Here is a 15917-nt window from a genome sequence, read left to right as displayed (position 1 = left end):
TCAAAGGGGGTATGCAAGTCAGAGGCAGAAGATATAGACCAGCATGTAGTAACTGACTGCGCAGCCTAGCCCGAGTAGCCTGCACTGGCTCCCCTGGGGGAGAGCGCCAGCGGGCGGAGAGCGCACGGCTCAGTGGAGGAAACGGGCATTAGCTCGAGCAGCAGATACCCGGTATGCCAGGCCAAGCCTGATGCTCGAAGGGCGGCACAGTGATGTGGGACCGCGAGGCGACTGGCAGGAGCCCGCGAAGCAGACCCCCATGGCCAGGTCACCTCGGGACCGGCGGCCTGAGGGGCTGATGCAAGGTCGGTGCGGACTCGTGACCGCGTGGCCGTGCTGGAGTTTGCCCCGACAGCCCGTTATACGCCGGGAGGAGGCCAGGCCAGACCGCTCCGGCAGAGCCGCGCGCGGGTGGGGCCCAAGCCTGGCTCGGGGCGGCACCACACTCCCAGCACGGCGGCGCTGCTCAGCCTGGCACGGGGCAGCGGTGCCCGGGCAGGTACGCGCGGGGGGCTGGGCGTTATTCAGGCCGGGGGAAGCGGGACCCAGGTGGGGAAGGAATGGGAGAGGAGCCCCGCTCTCCGCTCTCCCCACAGCAGGAGGGAGATAGCCCCGCCTCCCTGCACCACGGTAGGCGCTCTACCGGTCTGGACAGCCAGTCGCAGTCGCTCATTTGATGGCCATATGCAAATAAACCCGAGTCTGCCGACCAATGAGAAAGTACTTCAGGGGCAGCACAACGGCCCATTGGCCGTCGGCCCGTGGCGAGATGGTGCGTTCTCCCCTCCTGATCCGTCTCGCGCTGTGCGGCTTCGCTGGCTGGTTACTAAGGCAACGGGCGAGTGACGCGTCGTGTCGGGCGCCCGCCATTGGTTGTGCGATCGGGCGATGGCGGCGGTCCGGGTGTCGCGCGCTGGGGTTGTCCTTGTCGCTGCGTGCGCGGCTTTCTCAGTCTGCTGCGGCGCTGCGCGCGAGAGGAAAGAGGAGGGCAGCAGCTGCAAGCGCGAGCTCCATCAGGCACGTCCAGCGGTGAGTGGGGACCGGGGAGAAGGGTCAGCATTTCCATCAGGCGGGGTGAGGACTGGCCTTTTTACGACACTGGCCCTTCCGCGCCGGGGGACCGGGACCGCCTGGGCCTGATTTAAAGGTCCTGAAAGAACGGCTGCGGTGAGTGGGTCCTGTCCCTGCTAGTGTTTGTCCCCCGCGGAGTCTGGATAATGGGGTGGATACACCTGTGGCCACTGCCAGAGGGACGTGGATGGCAGCTGCTCCCTCCTACATGCCCGCTCCGCCCTCCGGCGCGCTGCCGTGCCCTGGGCAGCGCCGCAGGGAAGGTCACAACCGGGGCCCCTGAGGCGCGATCGTTCTAAGTAGCCGGGCGGAGAGAGGTGTCCGGGCTGCGGGGCCGGGGGGAGAGGCCATAACGTGCCGCTGACGCACCGGCCCTGCCTGCGCGGCGGGGGCTCGGGCCAGCTCCCAGACCCAGGCACCTTCACGCCGTTTGTTGTGTTTGGGGGGCGGGAGGGGGGGGGGGTGTAGAACTGGGGAAATCGTGTCGCCGATACGCGCCTGTGCCCAGGCATCACCCCCGCTGTCTGTACAGCGAGCCCCTGTTTGACTCCGCCCCAGTGCGGGTTCCCATTGCTTACCCCGAGGGACCCTCTCACGGGAGCGCATCATGGGATCCAGAAATGCAGCGCGCACGGAGCTAAAGTGGAGCCCTTGGGCGACACCTGCTTTCCCGGCTGTAGGTTTCTGCAGTAAGATAAATAACACCTTTGTACACTGAGGTGGTGGCACTGTTAGGAACCTCCTCCCCGTATCTGTATTAATTCCCAACACATCAAATAACGTTTCTCTGTATTGTGCCTGTTTAATGAGTATGGCTGGCTACAAGGAATTTTTGTATACTTAAAATTGATGGGCTGCCCCTAAAACTCGGTGATATATATATATATATATATATATTTACTGACTGTGGGGACCCATGCTGAAGACATCCATACTGTGTCAACCATCTTTTTAGCTAAGGACTGGACAGGATTTCCTTTGGAAAATTGTCACTGTAACTCAATGAGTTGTACCATAGGCTCTCTCATAATAAAATTAGTTCCTTCCAAGTCAAATACCAAGGGATAGAGCACTGCGGAGAGTTGCCTTGAGGCTTGTGAGATTATCCAGTGTATGACAGTTTTAAAGATAACCAGATCATATTGCTCAATGTCAGAACAATGGGATTAATAGAAAATTATATCCTTGTAATGCCACAACAAATGCCTAGCACTTTTTATGCTTTGGAACAGTTAGCTTCAGTTGCATTTTTGGAAGAGCATGAACCTACGGCGGAATTAGTTGGTGTTGCAACTGTATTGTTTACATCATTCTTGAAAGGTAGGAGGCCTTCCACTCAGAAGCTGTATCAAACACAGTGTGTCCATCTTATATGCAGGCCTCAGGATGGCGCTTAAAAAAAAAAGAGGTGAATGTACCTAAACCAGTTGGTAATAGTGACCATAATGTAATTAAATTTAATATTTATAGGGGGGAGAGGGGATACCAAAGAAGCCCACTATAGTAGAGTTTAATTTCAAAAGAGGAGCTACACAGAAGTGAGAAGGCTAGTTAAATGGAAAATAAAAGAAAAAGTCACGAGAGAAATGCCCGCAAGCTGTTTGGAAACTTGTTGAAAACACCATAATAGAGGCTTTAATTAATTAATTAATTAATTGAGGCCCCAGAATGAAAAAAAACAGAGGACCAAAAAATGCCACCATGGGTAAATAAGTGAAAGAGGTGGTTAGAGGCAAAAAGGCAACTTATAAAAATTGGAAGTCAAATCTTACTGAGAAAAAATAGAAAGGAACATAAACTCTTGGCAAGCCAAGTATAAACGTATAGTTAAACAGGCCAAAAAAGAATTTGAAGAGCAACTATCATAAGACACAAAAATGAACAGCAACAAATTTAAGTACTTCAGAGGCAGGAAGCTTGCCAAACAGCCAGATACGACTTGAGTGAGGTGCTAAAGGAGCACTCAAGGAAGAAAAGGGTGTTGCAGAGAAGCAAAATGAATTCTTTGCATTGATCTTTACTTCAGAGGATGTGGGGGAGATTCCCACCACATGAGCTATTTTTTTTAAATGTCAAATCTGAGGAACTGTCCCAGATTGAAGTATCAATAGAGGAGGTTTTGGAACAAATTGATAAATAATAAGAATCAGATGGTATTCACACAAGAGTTCTGAAGGAACTCAAATATGAAATTGCAGAAATACTAACTGTGGTATGAAATCTTATCTCTTAAATCAGCCTCTGTACCGGATGACTGGAGGATAGCTAATAATAATTTTATAATAATTAATGGAGATATCCCATCTCCTAGAACTGGAAGGGACCTTGAAAGGTCATTGAGTCCAGCCCCCTGCCTTCACTAGCAGGACCAAGTACTGATTTTGCCCCAGATCCCCAAATGGCCCCCTCAAGGATTAAACTCACAACCCTGGGTTTAGCAGGCCAATGCTCAAACCACTGAGCTATCCTTCATCCCCAATGCAATGTAAGTCTGATTTTTAAAAAAGGTTTCAGAGGCAATCCTGGCAATTACAGGCTGGTAAGCCTAACTTCAGTACCAGGCAAATTGGTTGAAACTACCGTAACATTTTGCTGGGGAAGGGTCAACACGGCTTTTGTAAAAGGAAAACATGCCTCACCATTAATGCATCATTTGACTTGCTGCCAGAACATTTTCTTACATTTGTTCTACTTCATCTTCTCATAGTTTCCACCTTTCTGTTCATATGAGTGTCTATACTACATTGTAAAGCAATATTCTTATTATGCCATTTTATAAAGTGTTTGCAATAGTTGTATAGCTTCCCTTATAACAAGCAAGATGTATTTGTAATTAAAAATTCAAAATAAACATAGGAACTTCTTAATGGTAACAATGAGTTTGAAATGGCCAGAATAATTTGATGCTATTATAATTTTTCTATTAAATAGTAAAAACGTTGCAGAATATTGTGATCTCAAGGCTGCTGGGGTGGAATCCTTGCACCACTGAAATCAATGGCAAAATTCTTAGTTACTTTAACAGTCAAGATTTCACCTCTGTTCTCCAAAGTAATCAAGGCTAGCAACATTCCTGAACCTCATTCCCATCAATATTTTAAAGCACTTCGACTGTTCTGAGCAAATTAATGCTCAGTGACATTAATGAAAGGTTTTCCAAAGCAAATTTCACTTCAGATGCTATTTCAGACACTTAAGAGCAAAGCCTAAACAGGTGTTTGCGTTATCAAATGTAAGTGATCTCCTAAAATCTGTTACGAAAAAAATGAAATTATTTGACTGGGAAAATAAATTATGCAAAATATCTAGTATTTGCTACTGTTGTACAATTAATTATTGATGATAAACACAAGGTGCCTCATTGCCAACTCTGCATAAAAGTGATTGCATCAACCAGTGATGGGCTCCTGTTCCTAACCTAAAGACATCTTGTTATGGCATTGTTAGCTAATGGAGCTCTAACATGGCTGAATGCAGCAGCATTCATTAAAATATGCTACTTGTTATATCTTCATTTAAAATATTGACATTTTAGATGGTGTCAAGATATTGAATTACATTATTAATTTGCTTTTAGAAATTTGCATAGTTACACTGATTTGTAGTTTGAAATTGACATGATTTTAAAAATAAGAAGCTACACTAATGTTTACTATAAATTTCAAGTTTGAGTTTTCTTGGTTTCTACTACATTTTTAGATGGTGTTGAAAAATAGAAACCTTAGAAATCTATCACCTTCCTGCCTGCCCTATTCACCCAAAGCCAACTTTATTATTCTCAACACAATCAAGGCTTCCTGACAAACAATTAAGCCAACAAATACAGGGTTTTAAATCCCACCTTCTGAAAACCAGAACTGCAAAAAATCTCTACAAAGTTCTCAAATCTCATCAATAGTCTCTACAGAATCATTACATTTATTTGATTTAAACTAGTTTCATACCTATAGTTTTCCAGAACTAGAAGTTTGTTTAATGGATTATTGCAGAAACTTGATTTTCTTGAAATGATGGGGAACAGTTCTGCTACTCATCAGTCTATGAAGTAGTGACCAAATGCAATAATCTACAAAGAATAAAGTATTAGTTATTATTTAAATGTATACAAGACATTAAATAGCACCTGTGCAAAATATGAGAGATTCTCGGTGCCTTTGCCATGTATTAAAAATACAAGTCAACTAATACAAACAAAAAAATCCTACGGTAGCCTCCCCAAAACCTAGAAGGTAATTGGGGGTTGGGAAGAAGTACTCTTAACCAGAAAATGCAATCTGAAACATAATTAGCCAGATTGCAAGCATCAAATGATGGATACCCAATCCAGTAGGTTCCCTTATTCCTGTTGAAGCTGTTCCATTTGGATAAATATATAAACAATTGCACCAGAGAGAGAATGACTCTAGTCCGGTGGTTAGCGCACCCTTCTCAGAGGTGGGAGACCCTGGCTTGCTCTAAGCACTCTTTCATTATTTATCCACAGTGGAACAGTTTCAACAGGAGGAACTGAAAGAGCTCCACATTGGAAAGCTCACAGCTCAGTGGTTAGAGTACTCTCCTGAGAGGTGGGAAGACACCTGTTCAAATTGTTTCTCCCTCATTAGCAGAGAGGGGGAATTGAATCTGCATCACCGACAAATGCTTTAATCCCTAGCTGAAATGCTATATGCTGAAGGTCGGGGGTGAGGATAGGCACCATCACCTCCTCTGGCTGTTTTGCATGGTGTGAGTCAGGGACCTAACTCATTCCTGCAAGAAATGCCACACCTGACTCCAGCAAAGATGTGCCTGTGGGTGGATTGCTAAACAGAGATAGGTTTCTCTCTACAGCCCAGGCTTAGACACTTATCTGTGAGAGAGGGTCAGGGCTTAGCACTCCTCTTGCTATTGGCTAACTTAGGTGGCTCTTTGCCTTGTCTCAGGCTTTTTTGGATTGTATTCTAAGACATCTCTCTCTCCCCTTTCATTGTATAGGGAGCCTATGCGCCTAGAGTGGCTTTTTGGATCTTAGTGTTGTTCCTGTGACTTTCTACGCACCTAAATATTAGGTGCCATGATGCTCAGCATTGGAATGCCTATATTCCTTTGTGGATCACACCCTAAATGATTATAAAGGCCAGCATGGGTTCAGTTGAAGGGAAATGGAAGAGAGAAGCTAGAGGAAGGGACAGGCTCCTTGTCCAGTTTGCTGACCCCTCAAAGAATTCTTGGATATATAAACATGGATATATAAATACAGGCAGAGCTCATGTATAATTAACAATTCTTAACTCTCAAAAAAATGCTCCAAAGTCCTCCGTCTATGCAGGAGGATGAAGAAAAATATTTTGGTGCTAGAACCCACCCCTGTGATTAAGGAGGGGCACTTGGACAGAAAAAGACTCTGACAACTGCTGAGGCCCTCGCCTCTTCAGCCTGCAGTTAAGCATTTTTGCAGGCTGGTTTATGCCTCCCTGTTGAGTGACTGCAGCATTTCTGGTGTCTGAGGAGATGTGGGTTGAGAAGAAGGCATATCACTTCCCTGGAGGGGGAGAGTTGCTACTTCTAATTTCTGTTAATGTGGGTGTTTTTTTTTTTAAATCATTTCTGTTATGGAAATGCATAGAGGCCCCAATCCACAATCCCCAAAGTCACATAATGAAAAGATGTTCCCTGGCCTAGTGATCTAAGTACTGATTAACTTTAAGGTATCAAATATTTTGAAAAAATTCATCTTAGATATTTAAAATTAATTGATTTCATGTCATGGAAAAATAAGCCACAAACTCCAGTAGTACTTGTCACAATAACAACCCTAAGGTGTAATGAAATTCTAGTTCTAACTGCGTAGCCTTAAACGGGGGTAAACATCTCTGAAGAGTTTAGAATCCAAAAGTAATAAACAGGAAAGAAGGTGTGATGTGGTTTTCATAGTTGAAGGATTTACAGAATAGGTGAGTCTTTTGGAGGATAGGGAGGCCTCTTGGTGAATGTTAACTAGGCATGTTAAAAGAATAATGGGATGATGAAAGGCAGCACTGAAAAGGCAGTTTGTGACAGAGGTAAAAGATACTGGAGAAGCTTGGGCAGAACATTGGTTGTGGAAGGGGATTAATATTTTTAGATGAAGAAATAGTGCCTTGAATTTGGTTTGGAAGCTAGTCATGGATATTGAGAGATGTGGAGAAGACAAGAGTCAGAGTAGTATGAGAGGAAAATAATCTTCACAGCAGCAATTTGGATGGTTTGAAGTGGTGGGCGTGATGAGAGGCAGGTATGCCAGAGGGGGAATTAGTGTAGCTGAGTTGAAGACGATTAAGGTTTTAACAGGAAGAATTAAAAGATAGAATAGATCGGGGGTTGGCAACCTTTCAGAAGTGGTGTGCCGAGTCTTCATTTATTCACTCTAATTTAAGGTTTCGCGTGCTAGTAATACATTTTAACATTTTTAGCAGGTCTCTTTCTATAAGTCTATAATATATAACCAAACAATTGTTGTATATAAAGTAAATAAGTTTTTTTAAATGTTTAAGAAGCTTCATTTAAAATTAAATTAAAATGCAGAGCCCCCCGGACCGGTGGCCAGGACCCGGGCAGCGTGAGTGCCACTGAAAATCAGCTCACGTGCCGCAGGTTGCCTACCCCTGGAATAGATTTTTAGTGGGATATATAGAGAAGGAAGGTGCACTATTTGGTAAGGGCCTGAATACAGAGGAGGAAAGAAAGAAAAGTCAAAATGGCTTCAGTCGGGTGCTGTGGAGGATGGTGCGTGTTGTCAACATTGGTAGAGAAGTGAGCCAGAGGAGGAGGAAAAATGATTTGAGGTGTCAATAAGGTGTCCAAGGGATGTTTGAGCTGCTGATGGAGATGCAGAAATGGAGAGAGGGTGAAAAATCAGGATAGAGAGGTAGATTTAGTAGGGATGAGTATAAAGATAATACAGTAGTTGAAACTATTCCGAGTGAATGAGGGCAACCAAATGGAGAGTAGAAGAGTAGTCAAATATGCTTGTTGAGATTCTAAGTGAAGACGCAATTCCCCCTGAAGAAGTATTGAAAGAGAGGTCATTGAGATAAGAACTTGAGGCCTCATATACACCGAGGTTGTTGTGAAAAATCTCCCACTGCTACAGTACCACTAGCGGCAGTGCTAACATGGAATGGCAGGCTGCATTTTGATCACAGTAGCATTTATTACACATGGTTAGAAGATGTAGTGTAGCTCAAACACCAGTGTTTTTAACACCAATTCCAACCATTGCTAGCACAAAAACCTAAAATATAGGCACCATCTGGAGAGTTCAAAGTCACTGAAGGCCATTGAGGAGAGTATGTGGCGGATGAAGCAGTTGACTGTAACAAGGGCGGAGGTCAGATCGTCAAAGAGAACAAGGATAGAGTAGAACTGGCCAGAGGTAAGAGGTTGGTAAAATTTGTAAATGGGTTTCAGTGGATGGAAGAGTACAAAGGTGAGATTGGAAAAGAAGAAATTCGGGGGCTTTGAGTAGATCTCTTTGAGAAAAAAGGCAATGGAGTGCTTGCTGGCGAGGTGGGAAGCTGACTTTTTTCAGGTTTTGGGGAATTTGGAGAAACAGATAGATTAGAAGATGTTTTCAGAACAGGAGAGGCAAATACATATTTGGAGATGGAGTTGAGATTCCTTAGTGTCTTAAAACATACAGACTTGATGAGAAGTAGTAGCTTGGAGGAAATTATACAATGCTCATTCTTTTTCCATTTTTTGAACTTAATTGTACTAAATTTTCTTTTGTGGCATGTTCTAGGTGTAGAAAAACAAACTTGAAAATGCTGTCGAGACTCTTTCGAATGCATGGCCTTTTTGTAGCTTCTCATCCATGGGAAGTCATTGTGGGGACTGTGACTCTCACCATCTGTATGATGTCCATGAAGATGTTCACTGGCAATGATAAGATCTGTGGCTGGAATTATGAATGCCCAAAACTTGAAGAAGTAAGAAGTTAAATTTATTTTGAAATAGTTAATCTACTACTTAACCCTGAAACTACTCTTAAAATGCAGGTTTTTCTCATAGAATAAGGGCAAAGGGAGGGAAATGGCCTAAAATGTTAGAAATGAAGTAATTCTCCTCATGCTAGCCACCATGGAAAGGAATGTCTGCATAATTTCCCCATTTTTGATGTGTACAGCCATAAGTAGTTAGTAGACATTGTGACACAGCAGGTCTTTGTTAAATTGAGCTCTTAATCAAATTGAGACACTTGGTGGACTAGGAACGCTTGGAGTTAACACTTCTACAGCTTCAATAATTTAAATTTATGGTACTTTTAATTGTTAAACTTTCATTGGGTTTTAATAGAAGAGCCAACTAAAGCCATCTTTATTTCAAACAGGACGTTCTGAGCAGTGACATCATAATCCTGACAATCACGCGCTGTATAGCAATCCTTTATATATACTTCCAGTTTCAGAATCTAAGGCAGCTTGGATCAAAATATATTTTGGGTAGAGTATCTTATTTTGTATTTATTATTTGTTATCTTAGTTTCTTAGTTGTAGAATAGTGTTCGTGAATGTTAGAACATAAATGGTCACATATATAGTGGAATCAATCTGCCCCTCTAATAGGTAGCAAGATGAACACTTCAATATTGCTTACAAGTGAAATGATTCTTTATTAAAATTTTGACTGTCTCTCAGGTTTGGAAAGACAGAAGTGAGATGCGAGTATATAACTGTTGTTTTAAAAAATGTAATTATTGAAGTGTGTATTAACAAAACTTGAAATAATTACCACTTCTGTGAGATCATCCTCTTTGATTTCTTATTAAGTCCCTTTTTCCAGTGAGTAACCAGGAGATTTGTGGCTTGGATTCCTCAGGATCTTTAATTTTGTTAAAATACAGCACTAATCACACTTTTGTGATTCTCTTTGGGGAATTTTACAATTTTTTTTAAAAAGAGTATTCACATTTAAATCCCAGTTCATCAGAACTTTGCACGTGCTTGTGATTTGCACATAGATTGACAAGAAAGAATTGAAATTTGCAAAGAAAATGGAGGAACTTCGCCAAAGAGCATGTTCTTTTAAATGTTCTTATTAAAGGGCCAAAAAGACTAGTGTGTATTGAAACTAGCCAAAGGCAAATACATTTCCCTTAGACTGAACTTCAGCCCCCACCCATTGTCTTTTCTGCCCCCATCATACAACCATAAGTGGAGTTTCTTTATACGTTTTTTGTGGATTTTGTTTATACGTTTATCCCCTTGGTAATTTCTTAACTCTGTAGTTAGTTAATTAAAAACAAGCTATATTTAATTCAATCTGGAAATGATGGTTAACAATTTAAATTTGTATTTTAAAGCTCTTTTGGCTTATGTGTTAAATTCAGAAGGAATTTAAACTTCCAATTTCACAATTATCTTCAAACATTATTTCAGTGATTGAGGAATAGTGGAAATCAGAAATTAGATTAAAATGTGGTCCAGGGCTAAATCCTAGCACTTGAAACATCTTTTTGAAAAGACAAACCCATAGTATTAACAGTGAAAGCTTATCCGAAGAAAATAACAATCTGAAAAGCTGAAGCAAAGCTAAACATATTCATTAACAATTTTAATTCTGTATTTTACATGTGCACAATAAGCATGCATTTGTCTTGCTGCCTGGGGCTTACTCTCTAATAACAGAAAAATAAATATTTTACCATGAACATTCATAAATGATAGGGTTGGAAATGTCCTCTCTCTTCTTCATATTCAGCCACTGGTTTTAAGTGGGATTTCTGGCCTCTTTAGTAAAATATATAATCTGAACTAAACCCATCCCTCCCAAACAGAGATTAAATTGTAGCACAATATTGAAAAGTCCCTCTTGGCTAGTGTAGCAGTTAAACACTTGAGTCAGAGATACTTGTTTATTGCTGCAAAAGAGAACATTAGAGTGTAAAATCATATGAAAAAGGTCCTTTGGAAGAAGGAGAAAGTTAGTTTGTAAAATGTTTGGGTTTCAGTGCCTTCTTATTTTAGTCTGGAATGATCTAAAAATGCAACTCTTACAATTTTTTTAAGGTATTGCTGGCCTCTTCACAATCTTCTCAAGTTTTGTTTTCAGTACAGTGGTGATTCACTTCCTAGATAAAGAATTGACAGGCTTGAAGTAAGTATTGCATATTTTCAGGTTTTTAAAAATTTAAGTGTCTTGAAATCCTTGTGCATATGTTAAATCATTTTTTAATTCTAATATAAAGTGTGGCTCATTCTGGTCTAAATTATGTAAAGTTCTATAATGGATACATTAACATGATTAGCTACTGCTTCAAAAAAAAGTTGGATTTTTCCATTGTGTAGAATGCACAAGTTTGGTTTTTTAAACCTAATGTTATTGGATCATTAATGTGTTCCTCTATGTCTCTTGTTTCAGTGAAGCATTACCATTTTTCCTGCTTCTGATTGACCTTTCCAGGGCCAGTGCATTAGCCAAATTTGCACTCAGTTCCAACTCACAGGTCAGCCTTGCTTTTTATAATGTAGCTATTGAATTTAACATCTGAATATTAATGCCTCATAAGACATATATACATGAACAAAAATATACATAGTAATGCTATGTCAAGTGTTCCTACATAATCCTACAAACACTCAAGTGAATAGTTTTATTGAAGTCAGTTGAATTAGTCAGGTGAGTAAAGTTACTCATGTGCATCAGTGTGCTTACAGGATCAGGCCAGGGGACTGTAGTGGAAACAATATTAGCAATGCTGTTTAGTGAGTCTACAGTTCCCAGACAAAAACTTTATTAGAATGAAGTTAAGATTGTAAAGTGCCACCAACTAAAGGAAAAATGTTGTAGTGGTCTAAAGAATATAATAAAAAGTATCCAGGAAATTTTTAAGTAAGATTAAAATAGTAAAAAGAATGGAATTACACAGGTACAGTCATCTGAACAAACTTAATAAAATAAAGTGTAAAATGTACATTGATATTGCAGAGCATGAAATAGGATTTTTGTTAGCATCCAGGCACTGTGAGGCATCTGTTTTGGAACTCCATATCTAATATTTGTGCAAGTCCAAATCAGTGTCCCCTCCCATCTCCTGGATTTGAACTGTGTCAAGAATCTTTGCTTTTTTCGAAGATATGAAAACGTAAGAATGTCCATCCAGCACCATGAATAGCTAAACAAGATATAATACTAACTATGAGTACAGTAGATGGCCTAAGTTCCACAAGGATTTCTCACTACTTGGAGTGTCCTACATGCAATTAGTGCACAATAGGTTTCTGGAGTTTTTAAGATAGGAGTTTACATGTTTAAAAAATAAAAAATTAGTAAATCCTTAGTCAGTTCTCTCAGGCATGTTAGTGATTTTCAGTTGCCAGATCTCTGCTCTATTTCATCGAACTTTCATCTTATTCTATACCCAGGTCTGAGACTACTGTTGTGATTCTGATTCCATTATAGTAAATCTGTTTAGCTTTGTCAAACAGCTAATTAAATCCCTCAGCCCTAGTTTTTACAACCTGTTAATGCTAATGCCCTGTAAATGATACAGCATTTTAATGAGGTTCAGGCTTTTGGATATTGAGATTTTTTAAATCTAAGAATCTAGATTTAATGCTTCTTGTGGAGGAAGGAAGGCTCCTATTTGTCCCTAACAACAGTACACGCTCGTCTGTAATGAACCTCTGGGGATCCATTTGTTCAGTACAGCCAGGGGTTCATTATAGTGAAAGAGCCCTGCCTGGGGGAGAGGGCAGTGGGAGCTGACAGCTCCTTTGGCCCCGCAGAGGTGGGGGTGTGGAGGTGACAACTCCTCCAGCCTTGGGAGAGGTTTGTTATTGTGTACGGCATTATAGTGAGGGTGTACTGCAGTTTCATTTTTTTTTAAATGTCCTGAGTATATAAATTATTATTTTTTCATAATGGGGATATATCTGCATACAAACATAGCCCAGTAGAATTGTCTTTTTATTATTGAAGACATGAGTGGGTTTTTAAAAAGTTGATTATACAAGTAGTCGGACAAAAAGGAAAGATGTGTTAGTGACATAGCTTTGATCTGCAATATTCTAGGTTTTAGTATAGAAAGTACAGCCATTAAACTATTTAAAAACTACTAAACTGCTTTAAAAGAATCAGAAGTCAAGTAGACTCATGCATAGACTTTAAGTGTTCACTGATTTTTATCTTAACAAAACTTTGTGTCCTAGTCTCTTTAATAAATATTACCAAAAGTCTGTCTCAATTAAAGAAATTTAGAATAACTCCCAGCTAAGGATGGAGAGCTGTACAGTCATTAATCAGATTACATAAATGGTGAAACAATAAAAATTATTATTAAAGATTAACATCTTGAAGTAATTAATAAAGAACAAAATCAGCCTTAAGAGAATATGAGAAATGAACCCACATGTCTGTTTTAGGCCATATATTCACATTCAATATGCATTTATATAATCAAGGTGTTAAACCTTTTTAATCCTCACTTTATTAATCATGATTGAAGCTCTTTTTTATGGGAGCTCCTATACCTACCCTGGAACCTATCGGCTCTTTTATCATGTTGTGAGGGGTTGGGTAAGAAATGTTAAGAACAACGAGTCTGCTTGACTTGTGCCTGCCTTTTTCACATTTTATCTGAATCTCACCTTTTTGCTTGATCACCATGGTCTACAGTTCACTTCTTCAACACAAATCAAAAGTTGATGTGATTCATCCCATTCTCTGTCAGAGAGCTGTCTATTGGTGTAACTTTGCAAACACATCACTGTTTGTATTTTGCCTTTATTTTAACTGAGGGAAATTCCTGTGTTTTTTAGGATGAAGTAAGAGAAAATATTTCACGGGGAATGGCAATTCTAGGTCCTACGTTTACGCTTGATGCCCTTGTTGAGTGTCTTGTGATTGGTGTTGGTACTATGTCAGGTGAGTAATATAGTCAAGAGTCTAGTTATCTCAAGCTAAAAAAAGAAAGAATTCACAGCTAACGTGTCAATTATCTCCTGGTCCTCAAACAATAGATGTTCTTACTAGTCATATTTCAGTGTCTTGGCACAATTAGGGAGATATAGTCATTGCCTATATTTTGAATTTACTTGCTTTTTGTTATCTTAAAACAGATGTGAATAGCATTGCAGGTGCTGATGACATGAAGGAAAATGCAGATTTCCATTGAATTCTTGTAGGACACTGTGCATGGGTGCAAGGCTCTCTTGCACAGATCACTTTACAGGGTTGGGGTCTTATTTTGTACGCTATTCCCTTACTATTTTGGGATGAACTGAAATCTCCCACTATAGCGGAACTTCTTTAATCCATTACACTTTCAGTACAGATGTATGAAATAACAATGACTTGCCTCCTTATTGTTGTAAGAACTAATGTTTCTAAATTGAATTACATGCTAGGGATTACTAGTCTGTTTTAACTACAAACAGGCAAAGAAACTTCTACTTATATTTTTCTTTTCTATGATTTTTATCTTCATTGGCACTATAGAAGATTTTTGTTTTAAGAAATGTAGCTACTAAGCCTAAAAAGTAGGAGCTTTTCAGATGTAAATAATTCAGCTGTTTTTAAAATAAATAAACTGCAAGTCATAAATCCACAATAAGGGCTAAATGCAATTTTTCAGTTTTTAAAATTTAGCTCACAGAACTTTAAAGACGCCCTGCAAAGGAATCTCTCTCTCTCTCTTTTTTTTTTTTTTAAATGGGTTTGAACACTTTTGTGCTTCTTTATGATGTATGAATAGGGCCTGAAACTGTGTGTGTGTGTGTTTGTTTGTTTTTAAGGTCTTTCTTCCCTGCTTGTTTACCTTTAGAAACATCAGGTGTGTTCACTTGGTCTTTCATGGTTTTGCCGTGGGACTTACTGGATATTTCAGAGGATTTATGCTTTTAGCTCTCTTATCTTAATCAAAGAAGTTAAGATTATGAATCTGTAACTTGGATGTCTTTTGTCCAAAATGTTAGTAGTTTATGTTAACAAAAAACATTGTTTAACAGTCTGAGTAAAAATTCCTTCCCCTCAGTTTTTCAGGTTTCATTCCTACCATTGTTGATGACATCATTTCATTAACTCTCCAGCCCTCACAGAGTCTTCTAGGCTAGACAGATCTGAATTTCTAATGTAAAAACAATTTTGGTGGGATGGGTTGGAAAAACCTTTCCAGCTACTTCATCAGAAAAGTGCACAAGACTACTTCCCCCTCCCCTTCCCTCCCCCCCCCGAGACCAGGTGGGTGAGGTAATATCTTTTATTGGACCAACTTCTGTTGCTGAGAGAGACAAGGTTTTGAGCTTACACAGAGCTCTTCTTCATGTCCTGTCATCTTTAACCTTGAAAGCATATTTAAACCTGCCCACCTCAACTCCCCGTTCTAAGTTTCAGCTCAGTGTGATTAAATATACCTTTGGAAGAACTACCTAATGAAAACTTCAGTTCTCTTCTAATTACAGAAATGCTCATGGGGAAGACTAATTCTGAAAATATTCATAACATTTAATATCGCTTTGAAACTTTTTTTAGTTATAAAGCGAAGTTCAGAAGGAAGATCAGTAACTGCTCATATGTGCAATGCTTACAAGAGAGTAGCCACAGATCAATACTTTGCCTGACTCCTTCAATACATGATTGACTACCTCTGCCCAAATATCACGGATTAAAGTTTACTTTAAAATCAAATTCTGGTAGACAGATGAATGAGGAGTCACAATCTGAAGCCTGCAAACTTAGAACCAGTCCTTCATTGAGAGCTTTAAAATACTAATGCTAATTTACACTTTAAATAAGATGACAGTATTATTCTTCAAAGTACACCTTACAATGTAGATCCTAATCTTGCATTTGTATTTCAACATCAGTACACTATAAATATTTAATGT

At 40.1% G+C, this 15917-nt stretch overlaps 1 protein-coding gene across 6 annotated transcripts in view; it reads left to right on the top strand.

The window, feature by feature from the left end:
• Positions 1-2: 2 nt before the first annotated feature.
• HMGCR (3-hydroxy-3-methylglutaryl-CoA reductase) overlaps positions 3-15917 on the top strand; it is a 30233-nt gene continuing 14318 nt past the window's right edge. Inside the window, exons 1-6 of one of the 6 annotated variants that reach the window (XM_042855951.2) lie at positions 3-305; positions 8834-9020; positions 9422-9533; positions 11100-11187; positions 11452-11536; positions 13851-13956. In XM_042855951.2, coding sequence (XP_042711885.1) covers positions 8856-9020; positions 9422-9533; positions 11100-11187; positions 11452-11536; positions 13851-13956 — 556 coding nt within the window. In that variant the 5' untranslated portion in view covers positions 3-305; positions 8834-8855. Of the gene's footprint in view, positions 500-758; positions 1168-5534; positions 6631-7654; positions 8465-8833; positions 9021-9421; positions 9534-11099; positions 11188-11451; positions 11537-13850; positions 13957-15917 lie in introns of those variants that run through there. The other 5 variants (XM_042855952.2, XM_005288270.5, XM_005288271.5 and 2 more) reach the window with 5 other exon arrangements.

Source organism: Chrysemys picta, chromosome 6, assembly GCF_011386835.1.
Source record: "Chrysemys picta bellii isolate R12L10 chromosome 6, ASM1138683v2, whole genome shotgun sequence".
NCBI lineage: Eukaryota > Metazoa > Chordata > Testudines > Emydidae > Chrysemys > Chrysemys picta.
Note: the sequence above shows the minus strand (reverse complement) of the source record. Positions and strands in the feature narration are given on the sequence as shown.